The following is a 22,015-nucleotide window of genomic DNA, read 5'->3' on the forward strand; positions in this document are numbered from 1 at the left end:
CCAAAAAGATCCCAGTGCACAAGAGGAGTGTCTGGCCAGGAATCCCACTTTACCAGAGGGGTCCAGCTTAGTACTGAACTGATTAAAACTTTAATGAGGCAGTTTCAGACCTGTTCCAAAGACAACTTCCTTGTGTTTGATCTAGGAACCTCCCAGGCACCACATCTCCTGCAGACACAGAATTAGGTGCTCCTTCCTGGACCCATGTAGTACCAGGTACCTGGTTTTCAGATGGTGCAGCAGTGCCCATCAGTTCCTCAGCAGCCCCAGGTGGCTGCTGCCACCACATTTGACACTCTTAAGCCACAGTATTTTGAAACACAGTGACTTCAGCTCTGCAACAGGCATATTTTCTGTCTACTTTATGCTTTATTTCAACTAAGTATTCGAAAATGACTCAGTAAAAATGAGGCATGAGCATGACCACAGAGAATTATGAAATCAATAAAAGGTTCAGAACAATTCTGAAGGGATTTTGGTTGCCTACCAAAATAAAAGCCAGACACCATCTGAAATACGAAGTTCTGTCTGAGGTAACAGACAAAATGAGTACAGACAGTTCATTTAACAGAGTCTGAAAAGTGGATTGGGCCTTATAAAGTCAATGGGAATATCCTTATTGATTGCAACTGATACTGGATTGGATCCTGCTCATTTTAGGAGGTTGCTCCATGGACTAGAAACTACCAAAATTGCATCAGAGAATGAGTGGCTTACAGGAATAACAATAAGTAAAATAAAACATCAACAGGAAATGCAGAATGAACATAAAATCGAGTCAATATGAAGGGTGGCACCACACAGACACACTGAAGAAAGTGTTTCTGTTCAAGAAGAGATGTGTGTTTAGAATCAAACACATATGCAAGTACTTGCTTGAAATATGACCTAAACCTCTACTAACCCAGCACTACACCAGATTCATTTAACATAAAATGCACACATGAAGAATTACAACAGCCCACTCCAAATGAGCTGTCATTTTCCAATGCTATTCACATGATCTTGTCTCCCTCTAACATATTCTAGGGCTGGTGAATCTCTCTGTGCATGGCTAGTGGAAACACATCAGAAGTATTTGTTTGTAAGTCAGATCTCCCACAAGAATAAGATTTCAGATGAGTTTTCTAAATCTGACTCGTTCTGTTCTCACTAGGTTAGAAAAGCCCCAAAGTAACTTATTATATGGTCTTCTCCTACTTTTTCCAAGTAGAGATCAGGAACACAGGTAAGCAAACTATTGAAAACAATTCTAAATTCTAATGAGATGGCATCTGAGTCTTGCTGTGTAACAGCATGGGATTTGCTCTAGGACATTTCTAGCAGGCCAGTATCTTGAGGCTGGGAATGGTTTATATTTTGCATGTCATTTATTTGTCATTGTTCTTTCTGTTCACACTCCTCATTAAGAGCATTTTTTTCTTTTGGGACTACATTCATACTTTACCTCTACTGCTGTCAGTCTTAAGTTCATAAGGTTCCTCAAAAGAGAGATACCCAGCTATGTCCATTCAGCATAAACAGAAGTTTATGTGAGTTTATTTATATAGAGTGCAGTGACTCTATGACTTTTTGAGAGTCTCTGAATTCTCCTTTTCTTGACTGGCACACTCAGCAGTCCTGCAGAAGCCTGTGAATCTTCAGCATGGTTTAGATCTGTCCTGGAAGAATAGAGCTATTTGTCTTTGCCACATTAGAAAATGGCTTGCATGCCTACATCCTGTGCAATTAGTTTATGAACCCTCTTTTGTTATTTTTGTCATCTATTTCTGTTTTCACTTCTGATGTCTTATGAATCTTGCTAACACAATTCCTTTCTTCTCCTGCTTTCTTCATCTCAGCTGTGCTGTGATCCTAAAAACAGCTGATGCTGAAGCTTTAGAAAACAGGGGAACTTTTGGAATGGACAGAAATTACTATATTGCAGTTTAAGGCATCAGCACTTTTCTTTGATCCAAAAGAGTAACTGCAAATTGCTGCAGTGTTACATACAAGCAAGTGAACATCAGAAAAGCTTGATAACGTGGGAATACTCAAAACACATCTGAGTTTTCTATAAAAATTTTATATATGACAAAGTACCTCTTTTTGGTTTATTTTACATGATTTTTTCCCCTGTTATTTTCTTTTAGGCAATTTGGGGCCATTGGGTCACGTCTGACTGGAGCTGGATGGGGTGGCTGCACTGTGTCAATGGTGCCTACTGACAAGCTGAACACTTTCCTAAAAAATGTAAAAAAAGCTTATTACCAAACGGATGGCCAAAGGTTAGCAGTGGAGAATAACAGTCTGTTTGCTACCAAACCTGGAAGAGGAGCTTTGGTTTTTGTTGAGGCCTAAAGAACATAAAAATTTTAAAGAAACTATGCAGAGCATGTAGAACTGGCAGTACTTCCCATGCCACAGTACATGAATGCTTTTTCTGGTTTGTATTGTAACGAGCAGTTGCTAATATCAAAATGTATTTCTGAAGAAGCAATTAAAAGAAAACACTTTGATTATAAAAGTCTTTCCCCCCCCCCATATTAAATATATCTTTCAGTATAAATATTGATTTACTAAAACCTATTGACAGGGCAAAATGAAATTGAAATAAAGATGATGATTTGTTACAGTGTCTCTCTCTTCTTTTCCCTTTACTGTATTAAAAGAAAGATGAGGTGTGCAATGAGCTGCCTCAGCAGAGGGAGGGTACCTTGCAGTGTTTGTAGGGCTGTTCAGTGCTTTTCCTCTCCAGGTCCTGGACGTTGTTTTGTTTGGAGTGTTCTGTGAAAAAGGAAGATTAAATTGAAGCATTCAAAAACTTACTAAACATTCAAAGTTTTCTATTCTCCACAAGTAGGTTAATTACTGTTGTAATTAATTATAATATCAGAGGAGCACCTGCAGACCAAGTAAAGCATTAGGAATATATTATGTTAAGTTGGACAACTTTTCTCCTAGTGATATTTCTTAGATATCTTTGTGGAGGTATGAAAGTTTCAACAAAAATGAATGCTGTTCATGAGCAGTATAATGTGACAACTTAAGTGAATGAGCAAATAATGAAGTAAATGGATTTTGAGTTATCCAAACACCATACTCTCATGCTTGAGTCCCAGCTGTGCATCTACATCACAGAACATTTTCATTTTATGCAAAACTATTATAAAGGACTAAATATGATCTGCTGACCACGTTAAAGAACAATTAAAATGTAGAAGGATTAATGGGAGAATTTACTGAGTTGTACTAAGCAAAAGTAAGTTCTAAGTAGGACCAAGGGAAAATGTCATTGACATTACTGACAAATTCTGACCTTGCTACCATGTCTGCTCCTGCCATCCCCCATAACTGCTCTGGCAGTACAGACCCACAGTTCATAACCTGCCTCCTCAGCAGGAGAAATAGTTGTGATTGCAGAAAGGGGACTGTACTTCAGGATCCCCCAAAGATGTCCTAACCCTGCTCCCAAAGGGAAAGTCAGGCTCCTGTGGCCTCTCTCTTGCACAAACTTCCACTTCTCTGCTCTCTCCAAAGAAAACCAAAGAGAAGATTTGGTTGTGTCACAGCCCTTGCAGCCATAAAACACACAGCAAGAGTTGGCCCTGGGCACGTTTTTGTGATGCTAAGCACAAGTTTATGTCCAGAAGTCTGCATCAAATTAGAGATCTCTCAGATTTTCTGTACATTACCCCTGCTAAACCAGGCCAAACCCAAATTCTCAGAAGCTCCTAATTCTGTGAGAAGACTCTGCCAAATCTGAGCACAGCAGATGAACAACAGCCAATGCAAACTACCAGATCTTTTCAGGAACCTCAGAGGGGAATGTCATAGCAGTAATATCAGTAGAGAAGATCTCTTACTTCTGACAACAGGAAAAGTGGAACGGAGTGCTTGGGTCAAGTAAATCAAACACTCAAGAAGAAAAGGATGGGCTCTGGGCACAAGGGGGAGAGGAAAAGATGATTTGGAGGGAGGACAGTTACAAGGATGCATGTGTGAAGAGGAAAGCAAGGGTGAGGAGAAAGAGTTCTGAACTATTTGCAGAATTACAGAATGGGCTAATCTTAAACATTCCCTATTGCCGTCTTTGAAATTTAATATCTTGTAACCCATTTCTAAAGTAGTAGATATACTGTGCATTCAAATAAACCTGTAATTATAGGACCCCAAACAGTAAAAAAATCAGGTATATTCAACAATGTGTAAGATAACCACAGATATTTTAAAGAAAATATTGCTACTGCTTTGTTACCAACTTCCTAATGAAATACAATCTGGAGCTTACTCCAGTGAATTCCAATTTATTGTCCTGTCATAGAAATGGAGTAGAATACAGTAAATACCAGGCCTTTCATTAAGATATTTGCATAGAACTTTAGTTCAGCTGGATTAATGGAAACAGTAATCACCAAATGAGCAGAATAAAAATATATTATGGGGTTTTTTCTCCATCTTTTTAAGTTGAGCATGACACACAAGGTCATAGAATCTTCCCCACAACACGCACGCTGCAGTAAATTTCAAAAATCTTCTGACAATGAATCTTATAAATTATACTCTCATAAACAAAGAAAAGGAAACCAAATATAAAAGAAAACAGCACAAAAGAATAAAACCAAAAGTTCTAGACTTCTGATTAATCTCTTTCCCAGTAAAATTTAGACCTAACTTCCATGGAAAAACCTACAGAATTCAAACTATTTACATAAAAAGGGCACTCAGGCATTTTTATTTTCTGACTATATATAGGAAGCAAATATTTATTTTTAAACAGACAAAAAAAATGTTTTGGGGGTTTTTTTGCTTGCTTTTTAAACCTTTAAAGACATGTTTCTACATAATAGTAAAACTCCCCAATGATCAGATCATGAGAATGATAAGGGGCAAAGATTTTGAAAGTATCTCTAACAGTAAAGGAAGAAAATTTTGATGAAAATGTCTAAGTCTAGAGCAGAAGCTCACGAGCATATTGCCTAAGCAAGACTTTCCAGGTCTGTATTTTTAGTAGCTTTTCCTGACTACCTTTTAAAAATCTCTTCTATAGCTAGAGTAACGCTGATTGGTAAATCAGATCCCAGAATTGTTTAGGTTGGAAAAGACCTCTAAGACCATCAAGTCCAACCACTGAGCCAGCACTGACAAGTCCCCAAGTGCCACAACAACACATCTTTTAAATCCCTCCAGGGATCACCACCACTGCCCTGGGCAGGCTGTTGCAGTGCTTGACAATCCTTGCCATGAAGAACTTTTTCTGAATATCCAATCTAAACCCCCTCTGGTGAAACTGCTGATCAGTGATGGAATGGCTCGGTGAGCACTGGCTCAGTGAGCACTTCCACCAGGTCTCTTGGTTCCCTTGGCTGGATCCATCCAGCCCCAGACACTTGTGAGTGTTGAAGTCAAGTGGCAGTGAAGTCACTGACAATCTCCCCTTGGATTACAGGTGTTTCATTCTGATCCCTGGCCCTCTCCTCCAGCTCAGGGGGTTTGGTACCCGGAGAACAACTGCTCTTACTATTAATGCCTTCTCTGCCTCAGTCTTTAAGTGCCTCTGGCGTTTCTTCATCCTTTGTCTCTATGTCCCTGCACCCAATAAAGGTTAGCACAAGCTATGATTATCCATGGAGTGTAATTTTATCTTAAGGCCTGACTGTAATTCATTCAATCAGGAGTTTAATCTTAGCGTGCAGTAAATGGGTTCTAAACATTTCCAAAAAGGATCTGGAATGGAGACACTGTTAGAAATCCGGGTGCAGCATCATTGCCTGGTGCCACATTAATACCCTGTATTAGGGTAATCCCACTGACATGTATGTCTTCATCACTGCACTTGCTGACTGTGTCTCTTGCACAGGAACATGCTCATCCTCTGAAATAGCACGAGAGCAATTTTGCCATTCACTCGATGGGAGGGGATCACGACAGTGCATTTGATGTTTGCTGTCTTGGACACAGCACACACACAACCGAATATATAATAATTACTTACATAACATTTTCGGGAATATTGGTTTCTAGTTAATATGACCTGAATGCCAACTTTTATTTTAGCAACTGCTGAGTACTTAGGCAGTATAATCCTTCTGAAATTCCTCTCCGAGTCCATGTGTCTCTCTAATAACATCTTGATATGTTGGAGCAACTGCTGCACTACAGCTTCAGTCAAGTGAAAGATTTGTATTTTCAGCTAACTACGAAGCTAAATCCCAACTAGATCTAGTTAAAGATACACAACATTCACAAGAGTATCCTGTTCTAAAAAAAGATACCTTGCAAATTATAACTGTTCTGGGCAGGACTGACATAGTCCTCCCTGATTCTTGTCATTATAAGGTTCATCAACATAAAATGACCTCTCTAAAAGAACTTATACTAAAAAGTACCAGTAGCATGAAAACTGGACTGGTAAGACAATGTCATGAAACCTGTGCTGTGAATCATGCAGCACACTGAATTGAGATTGAAGGCTAGGTATTGATAAGAGACTAGTTTACAATGCAGAAAGGACTACAGTGGGGAATGTAAAACTAACTGCAAATTGCTCGCTGTGATACAGCCCTGTTTGACAGATTTTCCCAGTGCACAGAGAACTGGCAGAGGAAGCACTGCCAAGCAATGCTGCCGACACATCTGTCCTCTCTCAGCTCTGCAGTTCAGCCAGTTCTTTCATCAAATTCTCTTCTGAGATTCAATATCTCATAAAATAGAGACAAGAGATTAATTCTGGTACTGATCTTATCTCTTATACTGTGCCCTGTGTTCTTGGACTTATGTCCAAAAGTAATTGAGATTCTCTGAGACACGACAGACCAGAGCCTCCCGTGACAGCCCCGGGTTCACAGAGACAGCTGGCACTGTGCCCAGGGCGGGCAGTGCCCAGCCAGTGCCCTGGACTGCAGCTGGAGCTGCTACACTGCAACCGCTGCTCCTTCAGCAGCTGTTTTTCCTCTGGTCACCTACCAGGTTTGACCAGTGAAACCTGTGGGTGAATGTTTTCTGGAGCTCCTGAAGCCTCTGCAGCTTTGGTCACTGATTTCAGCATAAGGTGGATTTACCCAGCCCATACTCCCTGCAAACAGTTCAAGCAATACAATAACAAACAGTGAGAGCTCTAACGTGCCCATATCTCACGAGTAATTTAAGGCACTCAGACCAAATCCATCATAGGTGTCAGACCGAGCAATGGAAAAACTGTAGACAAATAAAAAATGTTTAAGCTTCAGATGAGAAGACATTAAGGAGCTTTCAGAATTAATTGATCATTAAAATGCTTGAGATTGATTTCCAATAGCAGTGCTTCCTCTACAAGCAACAAACTGAGGAGGATTCATACAAAAGCACTGGGTATATTTATTGAATTTTAAGTCTAATGCATTTTGAGAACTGCTATCATCTTCTAAACCTTTTTTTTTTGTTGGCCAAAATTACACATTAATATTAAAAGAAAAAAAATTCTCATCCCACTAAAGCACAACTTTCTGCACTTGGCACATGAGAATCAAATAAATCAATAAAGATTAGATGTACTTCAGACTGAAACACAACTAGTGCCCAAGCAGCTGTCTTCTTTTCAGCCAAGCTGTGTGTGATTTGAGGCGGGAATAAAAATATATTTTATCAGCCAATGATCAAGCCAGATGTTTGGGGTTCTTTTTTTAAATTACAAATTTATTTTTCAAGGGATACTGAAGCAGGTTTTTATGAAGCTCTTACAGCAATTCCTCAGGAATATAATTAAATACCTTTTTTTTTGCCAAATTCCATGTGGTGGAAGGTTTTATTCATGCTGTTCTACATTTTCTGGTTTCTTATCTGTCCCTTATGTGACAAATGCATGTTTTTGGGGTTTTTTTGACTGAGCTGTTTTGACATTGAGAAGGATTTTTTAATTGTGTTCTACTGATCAATTATCAACAGAATTAAATTGTTCTGATTAAATGTTGAATCACTTTCTACTGACTTTCTCCCTGAGAACATTCTTTCCTCTCTCTTTCCTTTTCAGGCTTCTATCTAGAAAAAAATTCAGACAAGACCCTGTATTTGAGGGGAAAAAATTTAAAAATCAGAGCACCACTTTTAAACATCTATAGCAGCTCCAAGAATAAGAAGTTTTTTATGAAAGGCTGAACCTAATTTTATTTAGGAACATAAAGCTCTAACTTTCATAGCTGAATTAAAAAGTCTAACTGAAACCAGAAGCTAAAACCAGAACCAAAAACATCTAGCAAGGATTTACAGAACTTTTGTCAGATTAAGTTAAAGCTCCACAGCTGAATCATAAACTTAGTCAGAGCCAAATGCTATCTGTGAATGAAAAAATTTGGGGACAAAGGGTTAAAGGTCAAGGAAAAAATACCTATTGGCCTTTTTTCAAGTTGGTTATGGTCAGGCCTTGGCTCTACAAATACATCCAGTCAAATTCCTCTGCAATCTTTCCACAGCCAATCTAACTATGTCAGCAGCAAAATAGATGAGGAGCTCTGAATAGCCTTGATTTTAAAAATTATTTTGTTTTTTTCATTTATTTTCAGAAGACCATTTGAGAGAGTAAGTGAAGGCCTGGGCAGCTTTTGTTTCTGAAGATCTATAACCCGATGATGGCCAGCGGGGAGAGAGGGGTCACTGGCTGCAAATGATTTTCAATACTTCCTCTAGAGGGAATAGGATGGTTTCTGGGAGCTGCTTCAGGAGCTGGACCTACAGGCCTCTTGCTATTGTTACTGAAAACCTTCAAAATTTATTGTCCTGCCTAAAAGTCATAAAATGTTTAACTTTCTTGATTATAAGACTGCAGTGGTATGCCTTCCCAAAGCTAATTTTTCATAAAACAAATTAAATGGTTAAATAAATAAAAATATTTGGGCAGAACACCACTGTCAAGATTTATGGGATTTCTTAGTACCAGCCTCAGCTATGAGCCCCTGGCACATGACTGCCCTGGATGCCCTTTCTCCCTGCCTTGGCTGTGCTCATCCAGCAAGAACAAGCAGCCTGGCTGCTCTGGAAGCGAGGGCACGGCTGTGAAATGCACACCAGCCCCAGAGCTGCCACAGGGGCACACAGGGGCACACAGGGGCACACAGGGCTCTCCCCATCCCAGGAAAATGGCAGTGACCTCACGAGCTCGTTCTGGCGAGCCTAAAGGTTTTGGTTAGCAGAGTTTGAATCTCAACGATCTGCTTTAGCTCCACTAATGAGATTTATTCTATTTCTATGTAGGTGGTCTTTTATTTCTTAAATGCAATTAGCATACAGTTGTTGCCTGATGGTTTTATTTATTTTTGAAAGTGCCGACTACTGGACTTGCTTTCATAGTTCTTGCATTTCCAGAATTGACTTTTGTGCTCCACAAGCCTATTTTCAGGAAATATTTTGTAAGAGGGATGATATTTTGAACTCTACTTTTAAGGCTGCAAAGTCTTCTGCTTTTTTCATTCCTTTGTCTGTTCATTAGGGGCCATGTTTAATTCCTAGATGTGTTCTTTGGAGTCAAGTTCATTTCCTTTGAAACATACCATGAAAAAAACCATTAAAAATACTTTCAGACTTTAGGCAAAGTTGTATGTTTATTTTATGAGACTCTATGCTATATAAGGTTTCAGGTGGGGCACTGAAATTCACATATTTGTCCCTTTCTAGGTTTTCTCTAAACATTTCCTGACATGTTCATTGGCTGCCTTTTGCTCACTACATAAATGCATAAAAAACTATCCGACCTGCTCAGCTTCAGCTGTATGATGAATAGAAGGTTTTAGGCTTTTATTCAAACTATGAAAAATTTCAACACTCCCATTTTTTGAGGATGACATAGATGAGTGCTATGTAGTGTTTCCAACTCCTGAGTTGTATTACAGTCTTGATTTTTGTGATTCATGAATTTATAATTAATACTCTCAAAAAAGAAAATGGAACATTTTTGAAAATCAACAACATGCATATTGCAAACTACAATAAACATGTCAGCAAAAGTGGATATACTAACAGTTTATGGTGGCCAATTTGCTACTTTATTCTTTTTTATAAATGGACAAATTATGACTGCCCATTGTGGTCACATTAAAGGGAGAATGGTGTGGAAATTTCTGTTCTCAATAAACCCATAAAAAAGTGGACAGAACTTATTTTTAGACAGAATTGTGCTCATAATGTGAATAGTCACCTAAAATCTGCTGAGAAAAACATAATCAGTTTCACAAGAAGTCTAAAATTTTCTTTTTATCCCATTAGTCAGCCTAATAACAAGTTTTACAATTTGTCCTTGTGAAGTTCATAAAAACAATGACAAATATAAAAATGCCACACTGAAAGTTGAGGGGAAAAAAAGTTTTCCACTCTTCTATATGATGTTGCGAAATTTGTTGAAGTCAGTGCAGTTAAAGCACCATAACACAAACTGACCTCTGAATTCACTGAAAAAGGGCTGGCCTGCTGTAACAGAAGCTGCTGAGGTTTTACAAGCAAGCTGAGGCGTCCCTGTGCTGAATATGCTGAAAAGCAGTGGCAAACTGGTTTTCCTTTAATGTGTTGAGTGCAAATTCTTCAATATACAGAAAACTGAAATGCTAAGAATCCCCTGAGAAAAGGTTTCAGAGAAACTCAAGTAAGTCTTCATTAAATCCTCCAAAAACATTGTAATTAAAGAAGTTCTATGTGTGTCAGGGAAAGAATTTAATTAATGAGCAAATCTTTGCTTGTGAAACCTCTTTGTTTTAAGATAAAAAGAACAAAGGGCTCTGGATATCTGTACAGCACAACAGATATGTCCTTTCTTTATTCAGAAGGATACATGCCAGATAGAAATATGTCCAAATTCAGACAATACTCTAAGTCTCCTCAAGATTTATAGATATTTGGATCCAAATAGTACAATTCAGGGCCATAATAGAACCAAGTCCATATATAAAGCTAGAATCCAGATATGAGAGGAGTTTCATTACATTCTGGGAGGTTTGATTTATGTTTCTCATTCAGCTTTATTCCCCAAAATCTCACAGAAATAAAGTAACCAAGCTGAAGTGCAGTCTCACTTCAGACATTTTAAATCATATGTTAGGTTAAAGGATAACAAGATGAGGAACCAATCAAACCTTTTTTCTGTATTTTTAAGTTTCTGTCTTTTAGGCAAACCACTTGCTGAGATTGTCTGCATTACTGTGGTCTGTCTCAGTCTAGAAAAGAGAAAACTGTCCCAGCTATTGTGGATCATAGCAGAAAAAGGAAACAAAATAAATGGGTGAGACTTGAGTAATGCATTCTTCTCCTCCCTGCCCCAGCTGGTTTAAACCACCTTGGCAAGAACTTCTGAAGAAAGGTTTTTAAACACAATACAGGTTGGTTGGGTAGTCCAGAAGGATATCACTGTTTGTAAAATAGAGGACAATGACTCTTCAAGTCCAGGGGTATGACACAGCATTATCAGTATTGTGGGCATGAAGAAAGGAGGAGATAAAGGACTTTGGCCACTGAATTCTGAGGAGCACAGAGGTGCATTCAACTCTGAGCCGATACAAGAGGGCTGTAAAAATGGGAGAAATCTCAATAAAGGATATTATCAAACTGAGAAGACTGGCAGAAAGGACTAAGAAATTCTACACTCATATTACTAAATATTTCTACTGAGATTTTTTTTTTAAACTAAGAGCTTTGTTTTTCACCAAAATGAAGTACTGTACTACTTAATGGTGGTACCACTATATGAAGGGGTCAGAATTTCTGGTAAAGGTTGATGGCACTGATCTAGTATGCTACAGGAGACCATTCTCCATTTCAAGCAGAAAAACTGCACATGACAATAGGCATGGAGCATAAACACCTGCAAGCCTGAGTTATTTTAAAAATTAATGCTGACATTTGTGTACAGCTATTTAAGAAGAATCAAGGCGTGTGATAAAGTTTTATCAAGAATTAAACTAGCGTATCACATTTTAAGCTGCAGTTTACTACAATCATGCCCTCAATCTAATTGATTCTTATCTCTGGCAAAATCATTTTCCTTTTGTGAACATTAAAATAATTAAAGTATGTTAGAAAGAAGGACTGGTAAAAACATGGGGTAAAAACATATGAAGAAAAAACCCAAAACAGTACAAATACCAGTTATAAAAGGAAAAGTCCAACATACATGCAGCACTGTTCAAAGCCTCTGATGGTTTAACCTACACAACAAATTTTATGACATTCACCTGTGGCTTTTCTGCCTAGGTTTTTTAATATATCACACCTAATATCACTGCAACTGCCAGATCAGTAGAGAAAAGAAACACTTCATTGCTGAGTTTTTCTTCAGATACATGCATTGTTGTTTTCCCCCCCATAATCCTCTGTATTCTGTCAAGCATTTTATAACTTGACAGAATATAACCATATAATTTATAGTTTATAAATATTGACAGAATCATGGCTTTTGTTAGCCTGTTACCCATGGTATGATCCTTTTAAAACCAGAAGTATGTAAAGCAAACCTCTGTTATGGCTTTGGATTCCTTTGGGATGATATTTACATGTTCACAATATTCACTTATTTCTTCATCTGCCATATACTTCCTATCTTTATGTAGATTATTGCAAATTGAATCCTTTTCTAACAAAAATATAAAAATCATACATAGCATTTTCTGGGTACTTTAGGATGCACATCAACCTTCCAGTGAACTGTTAATAGACTAAATTTCTCCTTAGTACATTTTCCACACTTTTTTCTTCCCAGACAAAATGCTATGCAAAGAGATTTCTCTACAGATAATGAACTGGTTAATGAAAAGTGGTACGAAGAAGGTTATTTGATCCACTAAAACACTAGCAATAAAATACAAATACTTAGATCTGTCTCAGATGTTTTTTGAAGACTGTGTCTGGATGGACTGGCATTAATAATCCTGAATTTCTATGGTGGTAAAGAGGAGTATTTATCCAGTCTCACAAGGTGGATGTCTTTCTGTCTGTCTGTCCCCACCCCACCTGCCCATGTAGGAAAAATAACTGTAAAGCAGAGGAGTGTGCAAAGCCTTTCAGTATCCAAAGGGCTCCAGGAGAGCTGGGGATGAACCTTTTAGAAAGACACAAAGTGAGAGGACAAGGGGCAATGGCTTAAAACGGGGACAGGGCAGGTTTAGGTTAGGTAACAGGAATAAATTCTTTCCTGTGAGGGCAGTGAGGCACTGGAACAGGCTGCCCAGAGAGGTTGTGGATGCCCCATCCCAGAAGTGTTCCAGGCCAGGCTGGATGGGGCTTTGAGCAGGTGGGAGGTGTCCCTGCCCACGGCAGGGGCTTGGGACCTTTCAGGTTGCTTCCCACCCAAACCATTCAGTGACTGTGATGTGTCCTGTGCTCCACAAACAAACACGGCACTTTGTGCAGTGCAAGCCTTATGCTTTAAAGCTTCCCCTAGGATTCTTTTTACAGTAACAAAGGAATAAAATCATTACTGGAATCATGGTATGCAAGCACAACATGCTGATAATTTTATGTAGATCTTCAGTACCCTCATGCCATTCAGAAAAGCTGTTAAAGAAAAGCAGAGTTGTTCACTTCTTGAAGATCTTGAAACAAGCAAGCAGGAGTTCTAACTTGCAGTTTTACAGTGAGTTGTCAGACATCCATGAAGACAAAGCTAGATCTTAAATGGGCGAATACATCTTAGCCACAGGTTATAAAGCAGACACAGATGTACAAAACTATCAAGACAAGAAAACAAAAGTTTGGAAGAACAGTGAGAAAAGCTTTACATTTTTGCATAACAGGAAATCCACTGAACAAAAAAGAATTACAAATAACCACTAACATGTCTCATTTGCCTTAAAGAAATACAAAAGCTCCTAAAATGAGAAATAACATCATTGAAAAAGAACCACAAAATGAAGAATTTTATTTCAAAAAATGTCTTTGAACACAGCAGCTCAGTGCACAGAGAAGATGATGGAGTTGAAGACAAAGAACTGCTAAAATAGAACTGAAATGAAAGCCAAGATGAAATAACCTCCTCAAGTTCTGATGCTGGCAGACAATCACCATTCAATAAAAGTTTTCCAGCAATGACAATTATCCCATAGGGCTTCAAAACAATTTATATATTCACAAGAAGAATACGTGTGAGAACAATGTTCCAGATTGCTGAAAATTAGCAAGAGGGGGAAGGAGGTACCAAGCACTTCCAAATCAGTTAATTTGAATTCTTAAAAAGATCTTAGAAAAGGCCTGAGTTTCCAGATCTAGCCCAGGACTTTTTGAAACCCATAAGAGTAGAAAATCTTTAGCTCCAAAATGAGAGCTTAGGAAAGAAAAGGGATAAAGTAATGTCCTGATTTAAACTGAATTATAATCTAACCTTACAATTTGGGGTTTGGAGACACACTATCTGGAATCTGTGCACTCCACGAAAATCTCCCAGTGCATGCAGAAGTGACATGCACAAAATGCACAATTGCACGGAAAGGTGCAGCAGCAAGCAGGCAGACAAGGGCCTGAAGGGCTGATCACCAGGAGGAACAAATGGAGAAGTCATAGGTGCAGGGTTCAGCTCAGGAGAAAGACCCTCCTACCAGAACCTGTGAGGACCCCTTTGACAGAGTGCTGAGGACAGAAGTTTTACTGCCTCTTAAAGCCAGGAGTGATCTCAAATCCTTGCAGTGCTCTCCTGCTGTGCAGCAGTGTTTTCCCTGGAAAGAAAAAAGTGGACAGAATGGAACAGGATCACTAACCAAAACATGAGGCTAAAGAAAAGCTACTGTCATCAAAGAGTGCCAGATGATCTGACAGGAGCAAACCAAGAAAAGCATGACAAAGAAGATGAACACTTTCTTCTCCTCCCTTGATCCTGAAAGAATCCAAGTGTACCAGGCTAAGAGAGACAGACAGGCAGAATCCAGCCCAGTTTGCCACTCGAGCGAGCAGAGCAGTGGAAAAGTCACATCACAGAGCATGGCTGAGCCCTGCAGCCTGACAAGTCAATAACAAGGTCTTTGTTGAGAAGATTTGGGTACAATTTGGATCCCTGAATATCTGTCAAAGAGAGGAAGGAGTTCAAGATCACCACTGGTGATCTTCCTCCTTTTTTTCCTTAACTGTAACTACCAAGCTCCGTGGTGCTGCCATCAAAGCACCCTCAGAGGCCACACTTAAATGCACCCCAACATTTTCCAGATTGCTGGCTCTTAACCTGATAACATGATTCCAGTGATGATTATTATGATTCCAATTGGATTTAAAGAAGGACCTACATGCCTGAAAGCTGACATTTTTCAAATTACATCATTTGATTGAATTAAAATACTGACTCTTCCCACAAATTTCTCATTTGTGCTATATATGAGCACTAGATACTCAAATCCTTGAGAAATTTAAACTTAACAAGATGGCCAGCGTGTCAATGGGACTTATTTTGTAACTCCTATGACCTCACCCAACAATCTTTATGTGCAATGCAAAATAGCTCTGAGGGTTTATTCCTCTTCTTTTTACATTCCTCCACAGTAGACAAGCTCAGAAACCAATAGAACAGACATGTGTTTAAAAGGGTCAATAAGACTTAATCAAGGAAGACTTAATCAGGACAAGACAAATCCTGATTTTGATAAGCTTCTCATCAACAGCATTAACATTCACAGTACAGTGATGGACAGTTTAACTAAAGGCACAATACACCCTTAAGAACCTCTTTATTACTCACAGTAATACTTGGATTAAAATTAGCACAGCATGATTTTTAAATCCCAAATTGAGTCTGCAGAGAAGGCCGTTAAAAAAGGGTGAGTTTTTTTAATACTCACAAACTGAGCAAACTTGATCTGGAAGTCATTAACAGATAATAAACATAACCTTCCCCCACTCACTCCCAAGATGCCATCTCTACAGTCACTTTTCAGCATACAGTTGTATTTTTACAACTTGTCATCCTACAGAGAAAAGCCTCACAGGCTTTCATTTTATCCCATTTCTCCCTTACTGGTAAGGAATTACTGCCTTCTTTTCAACAGGACTCAGTTACTAACAAGGGAAAAGAAATGGAATGAAAGGAGAAGAAAAATTTGGTTTGCTTAGTGAAAAGGTTACAAAGTCCTCTTTAGGATGACAAAATCCATTCTGAAAAGATAGTAAAAAACTTTAAAGGTCAGCTTTAAAGTGAGCTGCAACAACTGCCTCAGACAGACACCTCATCCACACAGCCCATTATGGAACAGACTCAAAAGAACCAAAGGCAGCCACTACTTCTCACAAATCTTTTCTTACAAATTAAAAAAAAAAAGTCTGTAAAAGTGGCTTTGGAAATTTTAAACTACTCTTTCACAGGAAGTATCGACATACTTTTGAGTCCCAAACCAAATGGCTTCTTTTGCATGACAGCCTTGTAAATGAAACTGTAATCTGGATTTCTGCATCACAACTGGCCATAGTCTACTGTCAGACTAGGCTTGGAGATGCACCTTTTTTAACTCCTTACTTTCCCACAGAAAAAGAATTAATTTGAAAACAGTAGTATCGATGGGCTAATTATCGATGGGCTAATTAAATAACTTACATAAATAGAATTAAACAAGCGTTAAAGGTTCTATAGATGAGAGCCTGTTTTACTACATTAAGATCCACAATCTTTTATTTTGTCGTCAAAAAAGCTGAAGAGCTTATCCTCACTACGTAAGGGTAAATTACCTTTTCTTACTGTGTAAGGGACTCAAAATTCTATATGATGCAAACACTGCTGTAGCTACCCAGTTTTGGTGATTGGCAGTGGGGCTGTGCTGCAGGCACACAGTTTTGTGATTGGCAGTGGGGCTGTGCTGTGGGCACACAGTTTTGGTGATTGGCAGTGGGGCTGTGCTGCAGGCACACAGTTTTGGTGATTGGCAGTGGGGCTGTGCTGCAGGCACACAGTTTTGGGGATTGGCAGTGGGGCTGTGCTGTGGGCACACGGTTTGGTGATTGGCAGTGGGGCTGTGTTTCAGGCACACAGTTTTGGTGATTGGCAGTGGGGCTGTGTTTTAGGCACACAGTTTTGGTGATTGGCAGTGGGGCTGTGTTTTAGGCACACAGTTTTGGGGATTGGCAGTGGGGCTGTGTTTCAGGCACACAGTTTTGGGATTGGCAGTGGGGCTGGCCCAGCCTCATCCCCAGTGGGCTCAGCTGTGAGCAGCAGGTGAGCAGCACTGACAGCAATGAGCCATGGAGTGCCCAGGGGCACTGACCAACCACAAAGGGAGCAGAGGGCACACAGGGGCAGTGCATCAACATGAGGGGATAAAAGGCTGGGCTAAAGAACAAGAAGGGCTGAGGCTTGAAGCCTTCTGAGGTGGTAGGGTGTTACTCTGTATGGGTTGAAGCCTTCTAAAATTGTATGGTGATACTCTGTGTATCCTGAACAAATCAACTCCGATATATGCTGTAACACATGGTATCACCTGCTTCTCCTACTTGAAATTATTTGCACTGCAGCTCTTATGAGTCTTAGAGAAACATTGATTTGTTTAAAGAAGTAAGAACTAGTAACCCAAGAAATACTAAAGGGAAAGATGTTCAGTACTGAAGGATAAGTGCAAGATAGGTAAACTACAAAACATCAAATGGACTGAACATTCAAAATTTGATGTTCAAGAAGAGATCAGTGATAGAGGGATATTTCGCAACATAACTAACAAATCATTCTAACACAGTTCTAATGCAAAAAACCAACTTGGTCAACCATTGGATACCACTCAGTTCCTCTGAATCTTCTCAAACCCTTGCAAAAAAAAAAAGAGAGAGAGAGAATGATGGCTTTCTAAACAAGCCTACAGAGCCAAATCATGCAGGCTCTGAGTAAGAGTAGAACTAGATAATTTAAAAACCAATAAAATTTGCTATAAGTTCCTTCTTATTAAAATATAGAGTCTATTGATTAGTAAGTCTGCTTATCAGCAGATAAGAAGACATTAAAAGTCAAAATTAACAAATTGAGAGTTTGTATGACTAAGTGTCAGCCAACATCTTAATGCTGCATCTGCTTTACTCTACTCGAAAATCTGACTTCTCTTAGCAGAACGAAAAATAAAACATATCTGGGTTGTTTCCTGTTACAACAGAAGAATACAAGAATAGCTGTACTCGGTCAAACCAAAGGTACACAGAGCGCAAGATCCAGTTTCCAGCTCTGACCAACATCGGATGCCTAAGGAAGACTAAGAACATGGCAAGCACACAGTGATATTTCCACAGAAATCTCTCATGGCCACAAGCATTTTGTGGCTCAGGAACCAGAGGTAGTGACTCGATTTGACAGCTCTGTACAAGTTTCTTCAAACTACTTCAGTAAGCTTTGGAACTTTTTAAAATTTAATATCTACAGTGTCCTTTGGTGCTTAACAACATTGCATAAAGTCCAATTTTTCTTTTATTTTAGTTTAATCTGATATTCTGGTAGTCTTGCTTGTTTGAAAATTAGGAAATAATCAGAGGACTACTTGTAACATATAAAATGTTGCTATAGATAGCCGAAGACTTTTGTATATTAAGATGTTTTGCAAACAAAAGCTCGCTGATCTCTCATTACACCTTCCTTTTCCTGATTCTGCTCATTTAATACGCCCAAACTAATAGAGAAGAATTTCCATTTTCTGGAGTCAGTATTTCTGAGTTTTCATACTACAAACAAAACTTTTAATAGCACTTTTATCAAATATTTTGGTGTTAGATTATACTTTTCTGAGAGATGATTTTACATCTTTTAGCCAGACAAAAGTCACCTATTCCAGACAGGCCAATGCGTTACCTGGCATTCAGATACATTCAATCCAAAAGTAACCCAATAAATTAGAGTGTTCTGTGCACACCAGCTACTGCAGTTTAATATCTTCCTGCTGCTACCACTGCTGCCCAGACTTCTGCCTCTACAGACCAAATATTGTTGCTATCAACAGAAGGATTCATTCTCCCCTCAGTTGCTTTGTTTCTTAGAAGCCAAATTTTACTGTACAGCATATAAAAAGTTAAAAAAACCACCTGGAGTTCAGTGATTACCTTGATCCTTCAAAAAAGAAATTCTGCCTCCCAGCAAGTATGGGAAATCTTTCAGACTGGGCTGCTTTAGGTATGTTTCATCTCAGTGGCACAGCTACTGCACTGCCCTTAATTCCAGAGTGTTTTCAGGAATAGGGTTCTTTAAGTCTGAAGTCTTCAGAGAGCACTGAAAATTATCTGCTGCATATGAGCAAAACATACTCCTTATTTCATGATCAAATGTCTAAGCAGACACATATTAGTGGCTGTTGGTATATTCATGCCACCAGAAATATCAGCAGTAACTAGAGGTTATCAGCAATAACTTTGAATTGGCTGCTTTCAGCGAACAAGCAATTGGGAGCTCTTGTTCTTTCAACATTGTTCCTTATATATCACCCTTAGGGTTATCTCCCACACACAGCTGGGAAATAGTATGGAAACTTCACCTACAGCTATGTGATGGCCTAACAAAATATGGCAGTAAAAACTTGAAACAAATCTGATGCTATTAACTCAGGCAGTGTTTTTTGTTGACATCTTACCCACAGCTTATCTCCCCAATATCCCAATGTGTGGTGGGAAGGAATGAAATTGTGTGCTCCTGTGTGAATGACCTGAAAGCGTCTTGAGTGCTGCTCAGACTAGGTCAGCTGCAGAGAAGACGTGCAGGCCACCCAGACACACCAGACCTTGTGACTGCCCTCCAGAAGATTTTGCCTCCTTTGCAGTGCAAGGTAATAATTGGATCAGAGTGTGGCTTTAACATCTGCTGCTGGTTGATATCTCTGACTGGCCTTTCCAGCTTCAATCTGAGATACATTTTGAACATTATTAATTTCCATGACCTAGTGTCAAAGTCTGATACAGAAAGTGATCTGGTTGTGTTATCTTCCAGTATTTAATATCAGTTCTGGATAGAAACAGCTGGAAACAATATCACTTTTGATGTAATAAATTTTCAGAGGAATTTGTTGAAAATATCTCATATGTACAAAGAGCTGATTTCAAAAACAGACTTATAAACTGAAGGTGCAGAGGAAAAGCCACATGAGCAAACTGCTGGAGATGAGTACCTGATCCTGTTGTACAGAACATATTCAGAAGTAAATTCATACCTTAGAAAGTCATATGGAAGTCTAGGTACAATTTCACCCTAAATTCTAAACAAAAATTTTCTAATTAAAATGAAGTCGAGTCAGATTATCTCATACTTGCTATTTACTTATCATTAAGCTGTGGATGGGTTCTGCAATATCTCTTCATGTGCAGCTGTCATTGATTTCAGTAGATGCTTAGCATGCAGAAACTTAGAATGAACTCTGAGTCTACTCTAGTATCATGCACAAATTGTACTATATAAGCTTTTACTCTGCTGGGATTTTTCCAACTTAAATGAAAGCATTTAACTCTTAAAAATGTTTTTAATTTAAAAACCAGAGTACCTAGGCTGTCATTAGTTATTGCAGCATGCCATGAAATAACCACAAATGAAAGTAAGAAATGAGGAATTATTATCAACTGAAAGTGAGGCTTTATTTATAATTACCTAGTCAAAAAAGTATGACAATTTTGATGGGTCAAGTTCCCCTGCTCCTTTGATGAGATGAGGCAAACGAGTGTTGCATGCCTATCTAGGAAATTCCACCAGCACTGTGTGCACTGTCAGAGATTACACGGTGGATGAATGCTTCCAGAACCTCTCCAAGCAGCACTTGCATGCTGGCAGGAAAAAAATGTCTCTCTTTGTTTTCAGCTTGGGAGGTACTAAAAAAATATTTCAACCAAGAGCAGCAATTTTAGGGTACAGAAATGGGCTAAGTCAAAATAAAAAATTTAGGAAAGAAATTTGCTCTCTTATTTGCCATAAAGTAATATCAAGTGCTCTGCATATTTTTGCATGATGGAAGAATAAAAGAAGTAGAATATATGTGTACTGTTTATTTCTTTCTGATTAAATACTGCATGTAATCCTCTGTAATACTCATGTAATCCTCATGTAATACTGCATGTAATCCTGTGACTAACAGCAGCAACAGTACTGGTAAGAGAAAGCTGATGAATTTTTAACATGGTGGCAAAAGTTTTTACATGGGAGTCTTGGAAGTGATATCTTGGTCATTCAAATATGCATACATCAAAAAAACCACACCTCAAAAAACAGGTACAGAAATTCTGTTCCCCATTACTGCCACTCAGATTTCAAGAGACTTTTGAGTGAAAGAGCCACTTCCAAGAGGCTTTAGGAATTCAGCTTGCTTCCATTTTTTCATTAAATTACGCAACACTCCAAGGCCTTTCTATTCTCTGAGGCTATTTAAGACTTAGAAAAAGGAAGGAGCTAAAATTCTGTTTCTAATTATTACAGTAATTTTGAATGAACAACTATCAGGTGATGAGAACCTGGTAACACTTTAATACATTCCCTGATTTTTGAAGATGGAATCAGAAAAGAACTGGTGCAGTAGCTGGAACTCAAATATTTCTGAGATTTACTTTTCTTAGAGCAAGTATCTAAAACTATTTAATGCTTCTTGCTTGAAACTGCCAACATATAATACCAGATTTTCCACACTTCTGTATTTCTTACACAGTAATGGGAAGTCTGCTTTTTTTCTCCCTGTCTGCTTGAATGCCAGCAGATAATTTATTGTTCTTAATCCTTCATTAATAATTATTGCCACAATCTGAGTCCTTTTAGAAGTTTACTACAGATATGCTCTCTTAGGAAGCATCCAAGTTGAACACAAATTTAATCATACTTGATTATATTATTTTGAGGGTCTGACACTTTTGTTCACACACAATTATTTTCTGGATACAGACTCAACATCAGAGCAAAGACAGCATGTACTTCTGTAAGTACTGGCTTCCATTCTTGAATCTAGTATGAGGTATCAAATAAAATATGGATTGTACTTGTCTTCAGTGTCAAAGTATTGTAATAAAGTTAATCAGCAAAGATTTACATCCCTGCAAATGATAGTATCTCTGGCAGTGATAATTAGCAAGTTCATTAGTGCTGTCATGCAGCTATTGCTGTTTCTAAGTGGAGGGGAAAGTTAGA

General features: G+C 38.6%; 1 protein-coding gene and 1 long non-coding RNA gene across 3 annotated transcripts in view; one reads left to right on the top strand and one right to left on the bottom strand.

Annotated features, from left to right (window-relative positions):
* The window catches only part of GALK2 (galactokinase 2), a 47,075-nt gene extending 44,463 nt beyond the window's left edge, over window positions 1-2,612 (top strand). Inside the window, exons 10-11 of one of the 2 annotated variants that reach the window (XM_064389753.1) lie at window positions 1,157-1,228; window positions 2,133-2,612. In XM_064389753.1, the coding sequence (XP_064245823.1) occupies window positions 1,157-1,228; window positions 2,133-2,340 (280 nt within the window). In that variant the 3' untranslated portion in view covers window positions 2,341-2,612. The remainder of the gene's footprint in view (window positions 1-1,156; window positions 1,229-2,132) is intronic. The other variant, XM_064389754.1, reaches the window with a different exon arrangement.
* LOC135281133 (uncharacterized) overlaps window positions 1-22,015 on the bottom strand; it is an 89,715-nt gene that overhangs the window by 44,036 nt on the left and 23,664 nt on the right. The window contains exon 2 of the long non-coding RNA XR_010347888.1: window positions 2,696-2,766. This is a non-coding gene — a long non-coding RNA (uncharacterized LOC135281133). The remainder of the gene's footprint in view (window positions 1-2,695; window positions 2,767-22,015) is intronic.

This window comes from Passer domesticus, chromosome 14, assembly GCF_036417665.1.
Source record: "Passer domesticus isolate bPasDom1 chromosome 14, bPasDom1.hap1, whole genome shotgun sequence".
NCBI lineage: Eukaryota > Metazoa > Chordata > Aves > Passeriformes > Passeridae > Passer > Passer domesticus.